Raw genomic sequence first — 24388 nt, forward strand, 5'->3', positions numbered from 1 at the left:
ACTGTGGTTTATATCTTAAATTAATATTTTCATGGCGTTCTCCTGTGCCTAATCCTAATACCTAACAATATCACTGTATGTGGATCTTAACTTTCATAATTTCTATGCACTCATTTGGCTTGGCGTTTGAGCACACAGAAGCTCTTCAAGTTTTTTTTTTGCCTGAAGTGTTACAAGAAAGTGTACGTCCTTAATTCTACGAATGTGTTATTCTTAATGACTCAAAAACATCTCAGCGTCCACACGTGGCAAGCGTGTAAACGAAAGATTCGAAAGATTTTGTTACAGAACGATAATTTGGTTACTACTAATAGGTTATAATCTTCACATAGCTTGATGTGNCTATTCTTAATGACTCAAAAACATCTCAGCGTCCACACGGGGCAATTGTGTAAACGAAAGATTCGAAATATTTTGTTACAGAACGATAATTTGTGCAACCGCTCTTACGCCCTTTAGTTTCTGATGTTGTTTGGGTTCCGGTGGCAATGAAAGTCTTCCTCAGGATCGTTTACGGGTCTTGGATTGTGAGACAAAGGGTAATNTGCAGACATCACTTAACAGTTTCTCCATAGAACCTGCATAGGAGTTTGCTCCTTTCCTTCCGATGGGCAAAAAATGGCTGTTTCGATATACGTTGACTTCGAAGGTCGTTTATAAGTAACCACTATTTTATTTCAGATGTGAAAATTCAAATAAACTAATCTTTTCAGTCGCACTGTGTCCCTGGTGTTGACTCAGCTTCTGACAGAAATGAGTACCAGGAATCTTCCTGGGGGTAAAGGGCGGCCAGCGCGTAAGGCTGACAATATCACCGCCATCTGTGAGCCGATTTTCTAGAGAAAATGTGGGATCCTCGATGTCTCACAACCCTATGGGCCTTCATGGCCTGTTACAGGAATAGCTTTACCTTTTTACCTCTATGAAAGAACAGGAAGTTTCAGACTCATTTTAAGTGGATCTAGTATCGCTTCCGTCTTCATACAATTCCTTGTAAAAAATTAGAAAGTATTTAGTGTGGCATAAAATGGCAAAACGTACCAAATTTTGTGAATATGGCAGTTAATTAAAAAGCCCGAAAAGGAACACACAGCTATCGTGGCGATCTGTTATAGCTATTCTCTTTTTCCTGAGAAAGAAAAATAAGATAAAATACAGTTCCTTGTCGTCCGCATACATCTTAGCATGGTAATTGAAAGTGAACGGGTTTTAAGGCGGGAAACATCATCTTGGCTAATGACGTTTAGTTGCGATCCACTGCTGCATTCGCGCGACTTGTAGCAACAGATAACGGCGTTGCCAGAATTTGGCTGCTCTGGTGTCTTGCTTCTTTATAAGCGAACTTTCCGGGTTCGGCTCTGTGTAGTAATAATTATAAAAATTCTCGCTTCACTCTTCAAGTTTAATATCTTCTGAAATTCCAAAGCTAACGGACCGAAGAATGCCCTTAGAGCTCTCCCACTTCTCAGTGTTGAGACGGTTGAGACTAAGAAACGGGAGTGAACGTAGCTCACACTGCCGCCTCGTGTGGAGCTGAGGAACTTTCAGAATAAGGCTATGAGAGATTATCTACACTGTTTTATTCTTCAGGCTATGCCTCCGTTTCTTTTCTTGCTTTTGTTATAGAAATACATACAAACGTCCGATTTTCTCGTAAAATGAACTGCGAGATCTGCAGAAATAATTAAATTGCCCATTTCTGAGGATAATCTTACGAATCACGTGGCCCAAAGAGGAAAATGTTACGAAGGTTCCCTTAAGCTGTCCTTTCTGTCTTATAATGACTTGAAGTTAATACACTGTCACGTATAAGGGGTTGCTTGACTAATAAAAATGGGTTCTGGATTTCATGATTGGAGATATTGGCACTTCTTTACAATTACATTTGAATGTAACAGCTTACACTCAGTGACTATCTCAGACTCGCTCCATTCCTTGCTGGACTACGAGCGTCTTATCTTCCACTGCGACGAATAACGAACCACGAACGACGAATCAGTGTTCACATCTTGAACTCAAGTTGCAGTGCGTTGAATTCTCTTACGTCAAAGTAAAGTCAAAGTTAAAGTCACATTGCGACTGACGGTCAGTCAGTCCGTAAGTCTTGGTATCGAGCCACATCTGGGGCTCATGTTATTGCTGTTTGGCAGTTACAGTCTTGTTTTCGTCGGACGCCCTCTCTGACGAGAGGATGGGCCTGTATTTTGTATATTCTACTGGTCCTTGCCAGTGTCTCAGATTTGAATTCTCTTACGAATGAATCACGACTCTTTTATAACTTCAGGCGGCCCGAATAGATGTCACAACGTGGTAGTTTGTCACGGGAATCTTTGTTTAGCGACTTGCTACCTAGCAACGACTCGTTCGTTGGTATTAATTGCAGCGGGAACGTGATTATCTACCCGTTGCTCGACAATGGACGTCCGCTCTGGCTCCACTATTGCGGCTTTCAGGTGGTGCTTACCGAGCCGTTGCCTAGCAATGGATTATTCAGTCACAGTATCGTATAATGCACAAAAGCGAAGTATTTGACATTGTGACATGTAGACCCATGCAGACTGAGGCCTATCAGAACACTGTGTTAAATAATAGAAAGTTGTATAATGCTACGTTATTTTGTTTCACAATCTTAATTCAATGATGGGTGAAAATAATTGTGTCATTTTCTTGCAAAGCCTTAATTTTGGCCTGTCACGAATTGCCTTGCTATTGTATTCTCTTTTTATAAAGTTTGTAGGATGCACTTAGAAGGCTAATATACTCGTACATATAATTAAAGGTATTGCGGATATTACGTAAGCGCTTATTAAAGGTGTGTTACAAGAAACAAGTAATTTCATCATTTCTATAAACACTTTATTTACAGGGAGATCCGCGCGTTGGGCTCGTACCAGTGTTTATCGGGGTATGACGTACAGCAATTACTTCGTGTAAAGTTATTGCTTGCTGGCATCCTGTAAACCAAATTAGGTGCTTTGTTAGGGGAGTGACGAGCTAGCTAATATAAACTTGGAGTTCACCCTCGTGCAAATAACTCGCATTAGTGCTTTAGTATAATTCCCCTCTATTCTGAATTTTGAATTATTTTAATGTGATTTTCAACCCCCATTCATTCAAGCGTGGCGCATAACTTAATTTATTGCTGAATCCTCCCAGTGGGTTAAACCAATTATTTCACAGAATATTAAATACTTTGTGCTTCTGTTGTATCATTCAGTCGTAGGGAGAACAATATTATATGTAGCATTTAGGTGTGACCCCTTAAGGACATCGATATGGTCACATGTAGGGGTGATTTATAAGGCGGGTTTTGGATTGGATGATTGGATTTATGGCACCTTGTACTCTCACACAACTCGGGATTGTAGGCAATTGCAGCGCTTTCACTTATCTACACACATTACAGTTCTCAGCCTTCACTAGTCACAGCCTGGCAACGGATATATATAACTTCCCCACTGTAATTTAAAATCACACATGAATTGTTGTCACTGTCTAATTCATTTCTTGCAATTTCTTCTCAGTCACCTTCGACTGCCATCTCCAGAACTCGACCCAGTTCTCGACAACGACCAATGTTCCATAACTCGACCCAGTTCTCGACAACGACCAATGTTCCATACTACTGAACACTTCCTTGTAACGTCTTTGCACGGTGCACGCAGAAAACACGACTTCAGTTATTAAGAAGACGTGTTTACTGGTCCGTTACCTAGCAGTGGACGTCCTTCTCTTGCGCTCGTACCCTTCGCGGGAATGTATTTACCGAGTCGTTGCGTAGCAATGCGAATACACGTCACAATATTATATCCTAGCGGTGGAGACTAGTGCAGAATGGCAGTGTTTGTCAACCGGTGGTTTGCAGACCACTGCCGGTCTTCAAATTTTAGTTCGCGTTCTTATTATGGGCATGTCTGAGTATGTTAGATCAGAGATTACAGTTAGTTACTCTTTCATTTTCTTTGTTTCTCTTTAGCGACTGTGAATTTTGTTGTGAACATTGGCGCATTACACTTTGTACACCCTAACTAGAACAGTCAGGTATTCGTTGTCAACTGATGGGGAGTCTCCGACGACTCACATTCTTTATTTTGCCCTCGTGCATACTTGTAATTACAAAAGTTTAATGTGTGTGAGTATTGACACCTGAGCGCCTTAAATGCCGTTAGCACAGAATTGTTAACTTTGATAACATAAATAGACATTGTAACTTATTTGATAATTATATTATCCAGCTTGCTCCTGCTCCTCAGCCCCTCCCCTCCCCTCCCCCGGATTTCCCATGTAGACCTGTCCCTTCCTTTCCTGCTCTCAGAGCTAAGTTTATTTCCGACATTAGTCTGCTTGCTCCTGCTCTCACTGTCTCTTCGCTTGCGGATTTTATTTTTCCTTCTACCCTGAAGATGGAGGCGATACGTTCCTCCGAAACGTCGGTTAACACAACTACACGGCGCCACACCAGAAGACTGCCTTCTTCAGTTATATTGTTGTTTTCCCAAACAGTCAGGATGTACTAGAAATATGTCACATTTAAAATATGACACCAACTTAAAACACCCATAAACATGATAAAATTGAAGGTTGATGTGAGGCCGTGTAGGCTGGTGGATAAGCAGCAACATTTCGAAGGAACATGCTGCTCTAACTTCAGGGTAAACGACTGTTTTACCCTGAAGATGATGGCAACACATTCCTTCGAAGCGTTTATGCCTACTACCAAAGAATACAGCGTCACACCCTAGAAAATCACAGTAATATTCGTAGTTTCCGCCGTGAGAACATGAAATCTTGCAGAAGATGTTTTCCAAGGAATTCGGCAGTCGGTATAGCGACTGGCTACGGGCTGCACGACCGAGGGATCGGAGTTCGAGTCTCGGTAAGGTGAAGATTTTTCACTTTTTCACGTCGTCCAGACCGGGTCTGGGGTCCAACCAACCTCCTATCCATTTGGTGCCGGGGGCTCTTTCCCCTGGGGGAAATGCCGCACGGACGTAAAGCTGACCTCTCACCTCCAGTTAGTGCAGAGGTCAAGAAAGTGTGGATCTATACATCCACTCCTACATACACCTTCATAGCGGAGTGCTTAAGTTAAGCACAGGGACAACTTCACCTTTTGATAGTCACCTATAAACAGTTTTGAATGTCGCGGGTTCGAATTAGCACGTTTAGACCCACCTGTCTCAGTTATAGCAACTAATTGTAAAATGTACTACGGTTGCACGGTGTAGTAGACTAATCCTAACTGCCAATAGTCTGATTTGTTCAGTGAAAATAAACCGCACCCCACATTCAGCATGTGTTCGAATGTTTTGAGTTCCACAGGATTATGAAAGAAACTAAATAATTTGTTTAGGCTCCAATACGAAAGAAAAATAAATATTGAGAACTGACTAAACTTGCGTTGTACAACATTGGGGGGTGGAAAGGGTGCTGAGGTTTTATTACTTTTTACGAAAACATACTGTTTATTTATTTTAGTTTATTTAACGACCACTGTTCATACTATTGTATTTAAACATCCCGCTACACTAGTTAATTACGTACGTATCACAACACAGGTCTCAGTGGAGCTTCACAGGTCACTGATTGAATCACCACTGAGCCCATGCTTTTGTGTAAATTCAGTAGTGTGTTTTGAACACGCAGGGCTATCGTATATATCGCCATACGCTAGCGCCTAAAGCACAGATAACCAGGACACCATCCACGAAATACACATCTCAGCGAAAAACAGAAATCAGAACACAAGAAAAATGAGTACCACGACACACAGTGCGCCATTTTACATAGTTTCAAAAGCTTTTGAAGAAGCATCTTTTAAAAATATTTTATATAGCAAATTTTAACAGGCACCAAAAATTAGTTTAAATAATAAACTTTTTAGAGTACAGCACTCACTGGCTATGTGTTGCTATAGTCTTCTTCTTCTTCTTGTTCTTCTATTCCTGTTTCTCCCAATTCATCATAGGGCATCCATGAAATGCTTCGTTTCACTGCAGTTTCTTAATCATAAGACAGCCAGTAGGACTCCTTGGACGGGGGATCAGCCCGTCGCAAGGCCGCTACCTAACACAAACACAGAATAAACACAAACACATCCATGCCTTGAGTGGGATTGGAAACCACGATCTCAGTGTTCGATCGGGCGAAGACATTTCATGTCTTGGACTGCTCGGCCGCTGTTTTCACCAATACTATAGCACAGTGTAAAAATGTATCCTCATACGCTGTTACGATGGCCCTGTGTGGCCGAAAAATGCCGTTAAATTTACATGAAAGCATGAACTAAGTGGCGATTAAACCAATGACCCGTGAAGTAGCACTGAAGACTGTGTGTGTGTGTGTCAAGTGCCTTGACGACGGTATCGGCTACTCTCGTTATATCGCGTCGAGTGATTGAACGGTAGTGAATAATGAATTGGAAAGGACGTACAAGGAAACGATTATGTCCTAATTCAAGTAATTATCCCGGAATTTTCCCTGGAGGATAGAGGAAAATCTCAGGAAAGATAGTTGGTGTTCCACCGAGATTCGAATTGTCTGCCCTCCGAATGCAAGTTTGAAGCCTTTCCGCTTGAGAAGTCTTTCTCTGTTGTTGTCATTGAAGCATATAAATAGTTTCGCTTGACTACATAGACAGGAATAATAGCAAGATGGTCCGGTGGCGGGTTTTGGTAATGAACTTTCGGGTTCCAAAAGGCGGGGGCCCATCAGTTTGTCCTCGAGCTTCTCTAGACCTGCCGAATTGTTCGTTTCCCTTCAGGTCTTCCTCAAATTATTAAACCACTGGGATTATTGATATTTTGTGTATATGTAGGCGTACACTTCAGTAATAAAATATGTTGTTTTGACGAAAGGATCATTGAATATGTATATATGAAACGCCTCTGTTTGCGGTTCGTAACGAAAATAAGTTGTTTACCTTCTGAAAAGCGGTATAACAATTCTTAATCACTATTCAGTTTTAACTTCGTGTTTCTATGGTAACAACAGTTGCCTTTTTTTTCATCGTAATTTTATTGCAGAAGTTAGTAGTACAAAAGTTTTGCTTCTCGGAAACGTGTTGTTATTCACAACAGTAGGTCCACATGAGGACAAAAATGAACTCAGTGACTTGCAAGGAATCACAACACAACGATGGAATCACAAAGATATTGTGCATGTGCTAAAGAGCATTATTGTACCGAGAGATGCCATAGCCCATTTGTATTAGCTTGTACGAGTATGCCATCCAGTACTTAAACCTCAGTTTAATATTTCTCAGGTTCTGAAGTTGTTTAATGTGCGTTTCCATGCCACAAATAATCGTTCGATGAACATCTGCACCCCCGATAACAGTGGCTATGAGGCCTAAATTGCTCGAGTTCAAGGGCATCCGGTTCGAATCCCGCCCAGGGCATAATTTACTCGTGGATTTTTCATACTGTTTTGTATTTTGGTCTGTAAATAGACCTTGTGACGGTGCATACCAAGAACTCGTGGCATTCTTTCCACATATTTTATACATAATCTGCAGAGTCTGCTGTAAATGTATATGTTCAATAAATACTGGCTCGTGAATGAGCATGCCCAGTGGTGTAACTCATATACTTCTTTTAGTTCACGTAGATATCATTTTAATCCCTGTGTTGGGATTTTACTCAGGTCTGTCTGGTAGAATTAGGACGGTGTGTCTTTTCAGTCTATGTGTAGTATCGCTATTGTCTAGTAGGTTCACTGCTAGTGCATTTCTGTGGCTTTCTGATTTTCTGAATTACTTGGTATTTCACTTTTTTTTCACTGAGCACTGTGTTAATTTGTAGATCTTCATGGATCCTTTGGTTTGCCAAGGTGCGTACAGAAAGGATCGGAGAATCTTGGATTGAAAGCGCTGGAGGATTTCGATGCTGGAACTGACAGCTGTCCCCCATAGCTGAATTCCATAGGTCCATATGGGCTTGAGTACTGCTTTGTACAGGAGGAGTTTGCTTTCTGTTGATAGTGTTCATCTCCCGAGTAGCCAAGGCATTTTTTTTTCGCCTTTATGTTGAGCTGTTTTCTTTTTATTTTGCTGTGCTTTGCCCATGTCAATCTTCTATGGAGATGCATGGCCAGGTGTTTCACTTAATTTTTCTGGGGTAGATCAGCATTGCCTGTTTGCACTGTCGGACAGGTTTGGTTGCGTAGGATGAATGTAATATGCGTGTATTTTCTTTGATTTATTTGAATTCTCCATTTCTTCAACAAATCTGTCTTATTTATGATAGCTTGTAGTTTCATTGAGGCTATCGCTGGATCTTCGGCAAAGGTAGCAGTTGTGTTGTCTGATGTCGGGAGATCGCTTGTGTAGATAAGATATAGGACGGCCCTGACAAAATGTTTATAACATTTGGGGGAAATAGGGGTAATGGGAGTTATCGGGCAGTGGGAGCCACCACTTGATTATGGCAGTTAATGAGTTTAAAATGTTATGGAAGTTGCTGCCTTATGTGGCTCCGAGTACATATAACACTTCATATTCAAATATTAGGAAAATTCGCTTATATTATTATATTATGAAGAAGAAGACATTTCTTCTGTTGTGAAAAATAATTGTAAATATAAAAGGAGGCCTAAGCAGTGCCCATCCGGCCCTAGAGGAAGAAAAGATTAAAATCCAGAAGCTTCTGCCATCTAGCGACATATGCCTTCATTATAAGGAATGGGAATTTGCAAGTACCTCAGTGTGTGATTGCGTATAAAGCACTATGCCCATTATTTACCGACGTTTTCAGTCTCGAGACTACAATATCGGAAGATAGGATGACGGGCGAATGATGAGTTGGAAGCGAATTGGAAAGAAGCTAGTTTAGCCTAAAAGAGGCATTATCGACCTATATCTGAAGAGACGAGAAAAACAACGAAACCACTCTGTCAGGATAGCCGGTGACTCAGCCGAGGTTCGAACGGAGAACCTCCTGCATATGAAACTCATGAGCGTTACCTCTACACGGGCGTATACACATTACAAGTATTAATGCGGGGTCCTTCTAAGTAGAGCAAGGGTCGAAATACCTGGCCAACGGAAGACGCAATTCAGGTTTAGGAAGTAGTTCAGATGTTACTGGTATTTTTGTGTGACGTTAAAGTGATAACTCACTTTAGGAATGGTGCTCTGAGCACATTTTGTGTTCTTTTGTCTAGTACGCGAATGTTTAAGAACATCAATAGACATTTAATTTCAAATTTCTGTAATACGTTTTGGAAGTTACGTTTCGTGGTTACCTTTATATGATGATTGAGGTTAATCACCGTGTTCGCGATAATGAGAGCCACTGTGGCGCCCATTGACCAACCAACGCTGGTGCCAAATGTTAGCCTGTATGGATAATTTTCCGGTTACTACGTATTTTATTACTATTATGTCATAACCTACCACTCTTGAGGTCGTCCGTCTCAGATCCTTGTCAGCCTTCAGATGAAGTCCTTCGGCTTCAGATCCTTGTTAGTCTTCATCTCAACCTACCACTCTTCAGGTCATCCGGCTCAGATCCTTGTCAGCCTTCAGATGAAGTCCTTCCGCCTCAGATACTTGTCAGTCTTCATCTGAACCTACCACTCCTCAGGTCATCCGTCTCAGATCCTTGTCAGCCTTCAGATGAAGTCCTTCCGCTTCAGATCCTTGTCAGTCTTCATCTGAACCTACCACTCTTCAGGTCGTCCGTCTCAGATCCTAGTCAGCCTTCAGATGTCCTTCCGCCTCAGATACTTGTCAGTCTTCAGATGAAGTCCTTCCGCCACAGATACTTGTCAGTCTTCAGATGAACCTACCACTGTTCAGGTCGTCCGCCTCAGATCCTTGTCAGTCTTCATCTGAACCTACCACTCTTCAGGTCGTCCGTCTCAGATCCTTGTCAGCCTTCAGATGAAGTCCTTCCGCCACAGATACTTGTCCGTCTTCATCTGAACCTACCACTCTTCAGGCCGTCCGCCTCAGATCCTTGTCAGTCTTCGTCTGAACCTACCAATCTTCAGGCCGTCCGTCTCAGATCCTTGTCAGTCTTCATCTGGACCTGCCACTAATACGAACGGCGGCTGCAGCTACCTCCTCACGACGGTTCCTCACTCGCGGATTTTCTAGCCCGAAGATGGAGGTGATACTTTCCTCCGAAACGTCGGTTCACACAAGACCTACACGGTGCCACATCCCAGAAGACGGCATTCTTCAAGAAAGCAGAAACTTTGAAGAGAAGTTAGCAGCTGTATCGAATATAGTTTATGTAGTTTTTCTTATGAAAGTAACTGTTACTTATGAAATCGCTTTTTGTAATGACTATACAATTTATTGCTTGGACGATCATGAGAGATATGTGAAAGACAATTAACTTCAGTTCTGGTGCACAGAGTGTGGAATGTGGACAATTCTTAGTGCGCAGGTCAGGACAATGCCAGTAATTATCCGTGAGACTGTTACGTCGTACAGTATATACTATACTGGAAATTTCTTCATGATTGTTTCATTGGAACCATTGATTCGTTGTATTTAATAATACATAAATAGCGTAACGGTCATTGAGAATTCAACGGGAAGTCTATAATCATTTGTTGTTTAAGTTCTCGTACTCGTTACTTCCTGTATGTTATCGAGCGATGCGTCGAGGCCGACGTTTAACGCCGCCTAACACGAATAACATTCACAAATAGTCAATCGTAAACCGTCTTATTTATATAATATACTACACTTGACGTATCCGGATGAGAATATTATTATAAAATTACCTTGTTCGTGAGTTACTTCATAAGTAATGTTAATGCGACGTGTTAGCGCCCGACAACTCGTTGCTATGATAATATGAAATCGCATAATGACGAGGTGCATTTCACGCTTACAAAGCGTTTCTGTACAGACGCGCCCGCTAACGTGGGGCTCTCATTTCCTCGTTTATAAGGGGGGGGGGGATGCCCCAAGAACTGTATTATATCTATTGTTTATATTAGATAAAATGTATCGTGAAAGTCACTGGTATGAATACTGAGTTATGAAATATATTACTCATATTAAAATAAATCAAGGCTCTATTTGATTTAAACTTTTCATTGCTTGGCTTCAATTTCATAATGGCTAGCGAAGAGAAACTAGTAACGTTCCATACAGGCTATCAGATGCGAACCATGTCTGTTCGCATTTATATTTCCTAAACAACCAGATGTAATTAGATTTGGCGTTAGGGACCTAACTTGAAGCAGGGGGGGCTTAGTTCTTTCGATTAGAACTCGCATGGGTCTCGTTTTCATGTAATTTCTCCTCCCTCTTTCGGATCAGTAGTAAAGATGCTTCATAACTATAACACGATTAGAGGTAATGGCAGTGCAGTATAAATATTCAAACTAAGCCGTGTAGTCCGCTGAAAGTCTACCGAAATTTCAGAGGAACATCGCCTCCATCTTCAGTGTCGAAGACTAAGCCACTCAAGAAACCAGGATGAAGTAGACAGCAAGCAGATTTTGATTGAAAATGCAGCCGACATGTCCCCCCGAAAGGTCGGTTGCCCTTCAACTGACCACACCGTGCTATATCCCAGAAGACAGAACCCTTCATAATCTTAGCAGTGAGAACCTCAGCTCTTACACAGCGCTATAGCCCAGAAGACAGAACTCTTCATAACCACCGCTGTGAGAACCTCAGATCCTACACAGCGCTATATCCCAGAAGATAGAACTCTTCATAACCACCGCTGTGAGAACCTCAGATCGTACACAGCGCTATATCCCAGAAGACAGAACTCTTCATAACCACCGCTGTGAAACCCCAAATCCTACAGAGCGCTATATCCCAGAAGACAGAACTCTTCATAACCACCGGTGTGAGATCCTCAGATCCTACACAGCGCTATATCCCAGAAGACAGTACGCTTCACAACCACCGCTGTGGTAACCTCAGACCCCACACAAGGAAGAGTATAGATTAAGCCTGTTTTAGAATATAGTACACATGAAAATATTTGGGCCTAGTGGAGAGGAACTAACGGAAGGAGAAACTTTCATGTCCTGGGAGTTTCTTAATTTTTACTTCTCACCAGATGTTATGAGTGTGATGAAATCAAAAGGAATGAGATGGTGGGGCATGTAGAAAGCATGGCTTCAAGTATGGCTTCAGTCGGAAATGCAGAAGAGAGAGACATTATGGAAGACCTAGGCCTAGACGAGAGAGTAATATTAAAATGTACCTTAAGGAAATAGCCCGTGATTATGTTGACTGCATATGATTTATGACTGGGACCATTAGCATGCTTTTATGAAGACGGTACTGAACCTCCGGCTACCATAAAAGATGGGCTTTTTACGTGGGCAGGTGAGCTAAAATCAGCTTCTTGAGATAGACTCTGTTCCATGAATGGTTGCTGATAACCGAGGTTTCCCCAGAGTGGGGTGTATATGACCACGGTGGACAGACCCTTCGTTCAGTTTTGCATGGTACACAACAGTTCTGTACATGGTGAAGGACATCTGCCAGTCCTCCTATATGTTTCCCTCAAGAATATAAATATTCATTTCACGGGGAGAGGATTCTTTAGGCCACTCTTACTCTTCAGGGTGTAGCGATATGAATAATGGAAGATTGGGGAGCTTCCAGCAATTAGGTCGTCCCTAGGATTATGGCCTTCAGCACATTTCCCCTGTTCCAGTGCACTTGCGAGCAATCACGTTGCTCTTATAATTACGGTATGAATTTTTCGTGGCACAGCCGATTGTTTTAAATTTGGCGTTGTTCAGTAACCTAGCAACCGACTGAGACGCTGCAACAGAGGTTGATAGTCGTGTGCTTTGGTGCACTTGGGGGAACCCAATATGAATAGATCTTTAATTAGATATTTAATTTAATAGATATTCAATTTAAACTGACATTTATTTAGAATCTGTTCAGGAGCTGGGGAATTGGAATTACTAACTGCAGCAATAGAGTCCATTTTGAGACTCTGATAATCGCTCAGTTGATCAAGATATGGAAATCGAAGGCCGCCTTCACAGCAGTCCGTCACTCGAACGTGTCCAGTTCATATTCGCATTCCCTGCAATTTTTAGACCAATTTTAATATACTTGCATCTATGCCCAGGTCAGGATATTCTCTTTCCTTCTGATTTGTGAGGTAAAATTCTGTATGCTTCCCTAATTTCTGCCATGTGTTTTACATACCCCGCCCACCACATTTACCTTGATTTTATCATCCTAATAATATTTTACGTGGAGGACAAATTAAGAATCTCTCCATGATGAAGTTTTGTTCCTTCCCCAAAAGAACTTTACTGTACGGTGGAATTGTGTGACGCAAGTTCTTTGCACAACCACTAGAAACCTTACAACTGCAATCCCCCTTTATCCCCACACTGGCATTCTGTGTGACTCTTTCTCTTTCCTAAACTCACGTTTATAGTCAAGAGAAAGATGTTAGATAGCGCCACTGCGACGAAAGAATAAATGCAGAGTTCAGAACAAAGGACGGGCCACTGCTGCTTCTGACAGGGGCAGAATCCTCGACTCGCTGTATTACGTAGCAGCATAACGCTTTGAATTAGCCTCAATTCTTCGACAACAACTCGTACAACGTCAGTAGAGCGTGTGCTCCACTCTCGGTTCACACGTTAGGTTTGTGCACCTGCTGCGGCTTCTCAGTAAACTTGTACGTGTGTGTACGTCACCGTTACGTCTAGTCGAGTAGAAATAGATGCCGTACGGTACAATGACAGTGAGGAAAGTACAGGTGTGTCACAAAGGTCACTGTTCATATGTGGTGGGGGGGAGGTGAAGCTATCCCTGTAACAGGCCGTGGAGGTCCGTCAGGTTGTGAGACGTCGAGGCTCTCACATTTTCTAGACAGTTGGCTCACAAATGTTGGTGAGGTCAGCCTTACGCATCGGCCGCCCTTTACCACCTAGGAAGATTCGTGGTACTGATTTCTGTTAGAGGCTTAGACGACCCCAGAGCCATAGTGTGGCTGAAAGAATTAGGTTAATTAAAAAAAATCCAATGACCTCTTCGGGAATCGAACCCGCGACCTTCCGACTTGTAGCATAATGCACCAGCCAACTACGCTACCACCAAATATTACTTGGATTTTTAGATTAAGTATGATGGGATGGGTGGAGCATGTTACACGTATGAGAGAGGGTAGATGAGCAAGGAAACTTGAAAGGAAGAGACCCCTTGGCGCACCTGGATGTCGACGGGTGGATAACATTGAAATTGATTTCACAGAATAAGTGTGATGGTGTGAACCTGATTCTTCTGGCTTGAGATAAAAGATCAGTGGCGGTGTTTCGTAACGTCTCAGTGAACCGTTGGGTTGTATGACGGTAGGAATGTTTGAGTTAGATCTTCGACTGTCAGCTTATAAAGGAGGGATCTCCTTCGTGTTGTTTGTTATATTTCAAAACATATACGAAGCTTGAATTAATTGTTAGATGCATTCAGGCTGTACTTGGAAAGACTCACGGGATTTATACGGAAATCGTCGTTTCTGTGTATGGTTACTTGGGAAAGTTAACTGGTAAATGCTATTGTTAATTGTCTGTCTATGTCTGAAGTGAGTAATGGTACCTCGTAATTTTCGCTGTCAATTAAGCTTCGTGATGTCACCAGATATATGTGAAATTATAGAACAACGAGTATGTTCGTACTATTTGAGGTTCTCACATTGGCGATTATGAAGAATTATGTCTTCTGGGATATAACGCCATGCGGGCCGTTGAAAATCAACCGACGTTTCGGAGGAAGATGTCACCTAATTTTCAGGGTCAAAGAATAACTCAAGTAAGAAACCAGAATGGAGCAGATAGGAAGCAGAGGACTGATCTTTTAGATGAAGACATATTCCTCCGAAACGTCGGCTGACTTTCAGTGGGCTACATGGAGTTGTATCCCAGAAGATACACTGTAAGTTTTCAACGAATATGCTCGTCTACTTGCTAGTGTTCAATAACGAACTATGACTAAATGTTAAAAATTATGGCCATGTTTTATGTGCTACAGTTTTGTACTTTTCCAGTCAGATACTACGTATATAAGCTTGTTTTCAAGCACAGCAATATTTTTGTTTGGCAAAACCAGAATTTATGCAACACTGGTATTCAATAATGAGATGCCTATTAAACTGATTTATTTAAAAACAATTCGTCTGTTCCAAACACGGAAGCAGTAGGATAGTAATAACGTTAAGGTTTACGGCCCACTCAATGTATTTACTAGGTCTAGCTTCATTTCCTCATACGTCAAAGAAAGAATCCGGGTTCTCCATATCGAATAAGAAAATTCTTCTGTTATAATGCAGTTCAGATATTTTAACAAACAGATTAATAACAGGCTATTAGACAACGACTTAAACACCTGTTTTCTTTTATAATTAGAAAATAATGATTTTTATAGTCTTGCATCCTGTTCAAAAAATTATGTGTAATTAACTTTAAAATGTCACGAAGCATTATTTATATAACGTGTAGTCAATTCCACAACATGTTTTTGTCACATGACCGTTGTCAGGTGGGAACTGCACACAAATTATACAACGTACCACTAAAAGTCGAAACAGAATATGACTTAGGAAACATTACACGCATGCACACACATGTATGTATATGATGTCTGATTCGTCTTGTAAACAATAAAAACTAGTTGCTTGTTAAAATATATGGGAATATATAAATCAGTTGTCAGAAATAGTAACAGTGTATTACAGCATGTAGGCATTAGTAGAGGTGAACGAATCTCTCATATGCGTACCGTTGATGTAGCTTGTAACACAGTGACATCTGTCAAGAGGTCAGCGAGTCTTCGGATTGACCATGGCGAGAACCATAAACGTATTACCTGCTGAATTCATCTGAGCAGCCGGTGGGTCGAATTAAATTGGATAAATTGCGCTCCCTGACCTAACGCATCTGTCCCTGTGGGCACAATTTGTCTGTAACTGAATCAGAGGAACGAGTCGATTTGGTGATGAATTTCAGCCCCTACATAACGTGTTTCAAATTAATAAAACCCTTTAAGAAACTCATCCAACGTTGACTGGGGTTTGGTAATTGGAGGCTGGTAGCTGAGGGGATGACTGTGAAATGAAATTTGTCTTTAGTTGAACCTTGACTTGATATTGAATTAATTAATGTGTTTCAGATATTGCAATTGGCTTTATTATAACGTTATTATACTATACAAATGCCAGCATTATAGCTTATTTCTAGCGGTATCCTGGAAACATTAGCAGGTTTCACCGTCGTTGTACAAGTATAGACCCTATATTAAGCCCTGCTATCGAGTTTATGTGATGCTTACTATGTTAATTACACTTCGTAACCGTATTTTATTTACTTTATTAGACAACTTTCCTTAATAAAAGCAGATCACCATGCTGTCGGTGTTTGTGTGTCTGTATGTCTGTTATCCTCATCAACTTTTGAATGCCTGAATTAATCTTTATTAACCTTGCACCTGAGCCCATCTCAACGGCGTACCTAATAAATCCCTGCCATCAGCCTGTGTCTATGTTCATTCCTCTATCGTTGCTAAGTAACGGCTCGGTGAAACGTTAATGTGTCAGCGAATACACACGCAGCAATAGATCAATTGTTGGACGCGTCAATTTCTGTGCGGTCCATCTGTCGAAAGATAGTAGGCGATCAGTTCTTCCCAGAACTTCTTGTTTATGGTTTGTGTAATGATGCTTTCAGTATCTGTAACAGTATGGCATAGTGTGGTAGGATTATACTGTAACGGATTTGATCATCGTGTTGCCAGTCAACAGCTCTGTAAACACGGTCGAACACGAAACAGTAGATGAGGCTGTGTTTTCATGTCGTCCGCGCCACGCCCAGTGAACTCGCAGTCTGACACGTGACACGTGTTTTCTGTGTGGTCTGTGCCAAGCAACAGTAGAACAACGGGGTTATGCAATCCGTTTCTAGGCACCGGCTCTGTAAACACACTTCCGCACAATGACGTCAAATACCAACAGTGTTTAGCTATCGCGTGGCTAGTGTTTTATGTGGTCTGCGCTACGCAATAGCAGAAATGTGTTTTCTGCTAACTTTACCTTTACCCATTGTAACTTGAGTGATTTGTTTCATTCAAGACCACTGATAGAACGGAAATCAGAATTTTGGCCTCTACCATATCAGCCCCATGTGAATCTATACATCCACTCCCTCAGTACTTGTTCATGGCGTAATGCGTAATTAGTTAAGCATAGGGACAACCTTTACCATATCATCCCAAATACAAGGCGGTTTCTGGCCCAAATGCTGCTTCTTAAAAATGAGGGGTCGCCTTTCTTATGGGTCGTTAAGAATGATTATGAAGATAATGATTCTGAGGAGTTCTAAGTGCTAATTTTAACGATATTTGATAAACACTTAGAACTGTATTTAAGGTATTACTTTTGCATGTATTAATTAATAGTATAGTTTTTTTATTCTTTTTCCTTACAACCATCAGAACTAAATGACTTATTCAGTTTTGTCAGAAAACTTTTTTTATGATTTTCTGATTGGAAAAGTAGGGGGTTGACGTACATTCGTTCTTATGCAGTAATTAGCGATGACAGAATTCAGAGCTCATCGTGGAAGTTACAGCAGTGCTCAGTGAAAGAATAGGACGAATTCTATTATATATTTTTGGCAAACGGGAACACTCCATTGTGTATTCCATGTGCTGTATCGTATATGTATGTACAGGATTCGCCTAAATAATTGTTTGATTGATTCTTAGGTTTATCAACGCTTTTTTCTTTTGTACAGGCTACAGAGCGGGAGAAATGAATGCGATTGTGAATAATGAATCATAAATCAGGTGAAAGAAAAACACTTTGATCTGTTTCAGTGTAGTATATGGTCACTTGTGTCACGAGACAAATAAAACTCTTAAAATCTCAGAATAGACATCCTGGGGATCAAGAATGTTAGGCGGATCCGTTTCGAATACGACGGAGCTATTTCTAGACAAGTTAAGCTACTATTAGCTTCCCAGAGAAGGATTGTGGTTCATGGAGAAATTATGAAATGCAATTTTAAAACTGTCAAATACGAACTGTTGTCGGGATTTTAGTCTCTCATCGGGCGTTTGTGATAGTATTCGTATGTAGGCTTACGGATATCCTGTGCAAAGGACAAATACGCTGGAACGCGACCCGTAGATTGGCAGTGGTCCGAGAAGTCAAAAATCGATATTAAGGGAAGTAGGACACCATCTCCCATGTTATTGCTGCTGATAGACTGCAGTACTTAGTAGGCTTACTAGTGTTCGTGTTGTAGAACTGGAAAGACCGTTTCTGGACTGTGTAGGTTGCAGACAATGATTGTATTCTTTGCGTTTGAAGGACTGCAGATGGAATACCCCTGGGCATTTCTCTTAGCCAACTTTAGGTTCTTTATACCTGACTAGCCGAGCGACTTTCATATTTCCTGCTCCGTGTAATTAAGTCTGTAAACACTCAAATAAACTTGAATCATTTATCGGATTTTCATTAAATGTTATACAAACTTCATGACACTGAAAATTGTCACACATGCACAAGCATATCTTTTCATTTTATGCCATTAATAATACCAACTTGGTGCAAACTTCCGAGATAAGAGTGACAGAAATACGACTTGCTGTAGGATCCTAAAATGTTGTGTTGTATGAGTTTTTAGAAGATATATATAGCGAATCTGTGTGGCATAGTCTGGTCGCAAAAGGACATTCATTTACTTTCTCAAACAGTGGCACCATTTCTCAGGAGTGCACAATTCGAATCATTCATTTAATCATGGCTACATCTATGGCAAACCTGTAGGTGTCTGTGGGAGGAGATATAGAGTTGGTACTTCAGCATCACTGCTAAGATGTTGGTTTTTGAATTTCTAATGCTTTAACCCATTAGAACACAGTGGTTAAGATATGTACTACATGCATTAGCATTAAACAACTCATGCGTTTTCCTCACAGAGTGTATTCATTTCACATGATCCTCAGAATGATAAGCGACATTTTCTTAAAATGCGTTAATAAGCTGGTTTTATATACACGCGGCGTGTTTCCTGTGAGGTAGGAACTGAATTTATGAATATTATTTATAAGAGATTTATGCATTAGAACGTTAAATGCAACTTTCTTGACGCTATCCAGTTGCGGGATATATACTCTTTTTAGTAGTTTCTGTCGACTAACAATTTATGGTTAGTACATGATTCCAAAATCTTTTCAGTTCTTCCTTAGGTGACATTATCTGCTAGCAGCTAACCGACACTAAAGTTTTCCAATAAGAAATTCTTGCGTCAACGCTGCTTTACTAACTTAGCAATATGGCCGTTCTCAGCGCTGCACTATTCTTGTAGCTCGTGGCAATGAAAAGATGAACGCCATTTATTGGCCCAGAGGTAACAGTTTTATCCCCGAGACATGAGTCTTTCTGTTCCAAAACCCATCTGATTAAGTAGCTAATTAACTAGATAACTCCGTAAAAAGAATCCTTCTGTACTGCAACTGTTACGAAACCTTAAGGTTCACGACCATGTTCGCAACACATTGCCACTACAACCTACCATGTGCTATCTTAATACAGTTCTTATACCCTACTTCTTTGGATGCATTTTAATAATATTCTTCTAAAGGTTACACTGTACAAAACTACGATTCTTATGCCTTAATGTGGGTGTGAAGCTTAGTTTCTCGCCGTGAAGGAAACAGTTCTGAAACTATTGTTTTTATAAGAGGGAACCGAAATTTACGGCCGTGGGAATTCGTTGCGGTGACCACGCAACACCCTCTATCCGCTAAAGTTGGCACTAACTTCTCCGACAAGCGGCGGTCGCTCGGTCGGTATAGTTCGCTTGGGGACTAAAGCCATGGACATTGTTTGTTTGATTTATAGATATGTGGTCAGTTAAAGCAATGACTCGAAAAGTAAGTAAATTTTATAAGAGAATTTCAGTTAACATTTATACCTATTCTATGGATATGAGTATGATTCATATGACTTTATTATATAGTGTTCTAATTACATGTCAGATGTTAGGGAATCCTACAATAAGGGGAATAAATATGAAAGTCTTTCCCCTTTTTTTAGACCTCCAGAATACTTCACTGCTTGAAAAGGTGTGTGTTCCTCTGAAATAATGAATAGATGCGCCGCCTTTGAGTCGTTACGTCATGTTTTCTGTATTCACCACAGAAACGAAATGAAAATGTAATTACTTTTTAATTAGGCGGGTCTCCAAGTGTTCTGAAGGTATCTACTAGAGAAGCATAGAAATTGGCGCTGACTGAGATCTGTTCACATTCAAAATGTCCTGCTCCGCCGTACATTCCTTTCTGCCTTCTCTCCCTATCCCACTGGTTCTTCTTCTCCTGACCTACTTTGTTCTGTACCACCGAGTTTCGGGTTTAATTGCATTTTCCTCCCTACTAACTATATCTGTTTCACTCTTCCGAGGATCGGTTTCTTTGCTTCGTGCATGATAACAGTAGCTCGTTATTTTAACAGAAGTCTTTCCCGCGAGTAATTAATGGCCTGAATTAAAGATAAGTATGAGCTTCTATAGTTTAGACCGTATATTGACCAGTTAGAAGCTGGACGACGGTTTATATTGGCGGATGGAATGTTTCACTTCACCACGATGTCCAGACCCGCTCTCTGGTTTACCCAGTGGGCATTGTTGGTCCTTTCCGCTGGGATAAGGTGACCCGGGGACATGAAGCTGACCGGTATCCCATATAATGCCGAGGTTAATAAACTTTGGAGCTCTACCTCCATTGAGGGCCGGTGCGGTGACACAGGCGAACCAAGCGGCCTCCTGAGGCCACGTAATTTCAGCTTTACGTATGTTAATATCTATCTATCTATCTATCTATCTATCTATCTATCTATCTATCTATCTATCTATCTATCTATCTATCTATCTTGTCTGTCTGTCTGTCTGTCTGTCTGTCTGTCTGTCCGTCAATCCATCCATCCATCGATCAATAATCTGTGGCTCTACAGCCCTTATGTTAGGCCTTGGTCGTTTTTTTTCCAGTTTCTTGGTCTATGCACAGTCGTTGGGACTCTTTGGTCGGGGGATCAGCCCTTCGCAAGGCCGCTACCTACACAGAATAAACACACACAGACATCCATGCCTTGAATTGGATTCGAACCCACAATCCCAGCGTTCGAGCGAGCGAAGACATTTCTTGTCTTAGAACGCGCGGCCACCGTGATTGGTGTATGTTACTATTATGACTATTAATTGACAGTAATTTAAACTTGTTATGTCACAGTGTAAATAAAAATGTTTTAAGAATTATTATGGTTGATCTGTTTTAGTTAGGGGGAGGAATTTTCTATCAGCTGGGGCGGCATTTGTACTTGTGCCTGGTCTGTCTCCGCTCCGTGTTACCGTGTCATGTCTGATGCTTAATTAAGCACAGGGATAAATTTACGTCTTTGCAGACGTACGGATAAATGAGTTCAATAAGTGCTAATGATCGATAGATATGGTGGGGAGATGTAGCGTTTGTAGCCACCTGCTCACGCTGGTTCCTCGCTGGCGGATTTTTCTACCCTGAAGAAGGAGGCGGTACGTTCCTCCGAAACGTCGGTTTACACAAGATGTAAACGGCGTCACATCCCAGAAGACGTAATTCTTGATACAGATACATATTGTCATGCTGTTTGTTTCTTTGTTACAGTTTTATTCGCTGCTGGAAAACAGCGCCGTAGCAAACATCACGCTGCAGTTCCGACAGGTGACTCTGTTCGCGCCCACGAACTTTGCGTTCCAGACGTACACCGGCAGCAAAGATGACCTAATCCTCTACCACATGAGTAAGTTAAGAAGTAGAACAATATATTCTGCTGCTTATTCTTGCAATAATGGAACCTCATTCATTACATTCCTTTCAGTATTACTCAGCGGAAGAAATACCGGAAGATCGGGAGAGAGATACGATCTTAAATATGAGATTGACAAAAAATACTCCACAAGATTTTCTTGTCGTTGCAGTAACCTTCCTGATTTTTATTATAAAAATTTCATTCTTGTTGTCCATAATATTTTTTTTAATCATCCATAAAAGGTACAATTTTACGCGCAGTAATCGCAAGTCTACCTTAATTTTTTTTTAATTCGCTTAGTGGGGGGTGGAGTCCAACTGGGTCCACTCGGCACGGAGGCCACTGATTGACCTATTGTAGCCTGCCCCGGGTGATTATGATGATGGAGAATTTGGTGGAATGATGATTGGCAGGGGAAACCGAAGTACTCGGAGAAACCCTGCCCCTGAGCCATTTTGTCCACCACAAATCCCACGTGACCATACCCGGGATCGAACCCGGGCCGCCTCGGTGGGAAGCCAGAGACTAACCGCTTAAGCTTTGGCGCGGCCCTTAATTGCCTTTCTTCGCATTTGACGATAACGCAGGGACAGTGCAGCCTCATGAATTATCGAGGTCTCCTTTAAATAAGACAAAATATTAGGACTGTTTTTTAATTGCTAGTGGGGTGGGACTAATTCCCTTGTACTGCGGCCACTTCTGGCCTGTTGTACCAGCCCCAGATGATAGGTGAGGGTGATTGTGGAGCAGTTGGTGGAATGAAGATTGGCAGGGGAAGCCCGAAGTACTCGGAGAAAACCTGCCCCAGCGCCACATTGTCCACCACCATTTCCACTTTATCAGACCCGGGATGGAACCCGGGCCGCTGGGGTGGGAAGCCAGCGACCAACCGCTTGAGCTATGGCGCAGCCTATTAGGACGTTAAAATCGAAAATAATTCCTCTGACAAGTCATGCAACTCTCGTGAGAGACATTGGATGTGCGTACTATTCGTGGGCTGTAGTCAGGAAGCCATAAGGCCCGGAAAGAAGTTCCATAAGTAAGTAAGTAAGTAAGTAAGTAAAGGCCTCATTCATGACTAGTTGTCATTAAAATGACAGACTACGAAATCGACAGCTGTAGTTTGATTTCTGACATAAGCATGGAATTCTACCCTCAACATCATATCCAAATCGGCTTCGTGGACTACCCAGCCTCCTATACAGTTGGTAGTAGGGATAAAACGGCCGGAACATGATACTGGTTACTAACATTTATCTATAGTTCTAGGTTACTATAAAGCAGTCATTAAGTAAGCATATGAGAATAAATACTAATTTTTTCTTTCCTTAGCACTACAGCCCCAGTGGGCCTAGGCCTACCTCCATGAACTTCTCCGTTCACTTCGGTTTTTCTAGACCTTACACATTTGGTAGGACTCCTTGGGCGGGTGATCAGCTCGTCGCAAGGCCTCTACCTGTACACAAACACAGAAAAACGCACACAAACATCCATGCCCTGAATGGGATTCGAACCCACGATCCCGGTTTCCAAGCGAGCGAAGACAGTGTATGCCTTAGACCGCTCGCCTACCGTGACCGGCTAATACTGAACTCAGGGGGGATTTACTCGTATTAAGCGGCTCTCAGCTTCCCAATAAGTTCTCTGCTCCTTGGAGTTGTGCAGTAGTAGTACGTTCCTATTGTACTCGTAATTCTGATTACATCTAACTTCCTCCCTCCCTCCCTCCCTCCTTAATTTATTTTAACCGCCGTCTCTTGATAACATGTTCATCAAACGGCCCTATAATCTTCGGTTTCCCGAGGGAAGAGTCAATATTTGTGCTTGTAGAACTTAGTTCTCCTAACTTTCTCACCCAAGCCACACTTTTAGTCTCGATGTATGAATGGGGAAGTATGTAATGTCAACCCACCATAATGAATGAGATATAGCATTTGCGTATGCCAAATATTTTGTTGTAATGATGGTTTTCTCACAGCTATTTGGAGAATGGGATTCATACGAGTATATACACTTGGTCGTCGACTTACGACCGACTTCCGTTCTGACTGACAGGTCGTATGTCGGCCATATATTTATTAACAGTATTTTTTAATCTTTCTAATCTTTTTAATCATCTTTGTAATTTATTTTTAAAAACTTTTACATTTTACATCTTTTATTTTTCATTTTTTTCTGGTCGTAAGTGCGGCCGATCGTAAGTCGCATAGGTCGTAAGTCGACGACCAAGTGTATTGTATCATTAGGTATTCTTCTTCATGTAAGAGATTGTATTACTTTCTGAAAACATTGTACCCATAGTCATTGGCGTGAAATGCATACGTACAATTATGTGAATACTGTAGGGGTGTAGAGTGCCAACTTTAGCGGATAGAGGATGTCGCGTGGTCAGCGCAACGAATCCCTACGGCCGTTAATTTCGGTTTTCTATACCGGAACCGATTTCCTTAGTGGCTGAGTGGACCCTGTTCTAGACCCACTATTTTTAAGCAAATCTGGTAGCGCCGGGAATCGAACCCGGAACTTCTGGATCTGTAGCCAGGAACTCTGACCACTAGACCACAGAGGCGGTCGCTCGGTCGGTATAGTTC

General features: G+C 41.5%; 1 protein-coding gene across 4 annotated transcripts in view; it reads left to right on the top strand.

The window, feature by feature from the left end:
• LOC111861630 (fasciclin-1) overlaps window positions 1-24388 on the top strand; it is a 250333-nt gene that overhangs the window by 174306 nt on the left and 51639 nt on the right. For all 4 annotated transcript variants that reach the window (XM_023846347.2, XM_023846349.2, XM_023846348.2 and 1 more), the window contains exon 2: window positions 21653-21788. In XM_023846347.2, coding sequence (XP_023702115.1) covers window positions 21653-21788 — 136 coding nt within the window. The remainder of the gene's footprint in view (window positions 1-21652; window positions 21789-24388) is intronic.

This window comes from Cryptotermes secundus, unplaced genomic scaffold (assembly GCF_002891405.2).
Source record: "Cryptotermes secundus unplaced genomic scaffold, Csec_1.0 scaffold43, whole genome shotgun sequence".
Lineage (NCBI taxonomy): Eukaryota > Metazoa > Arthropoda > Insecta > Blattodea > Kalotermitidae > Cryptotermes > Cryptotermes secundus.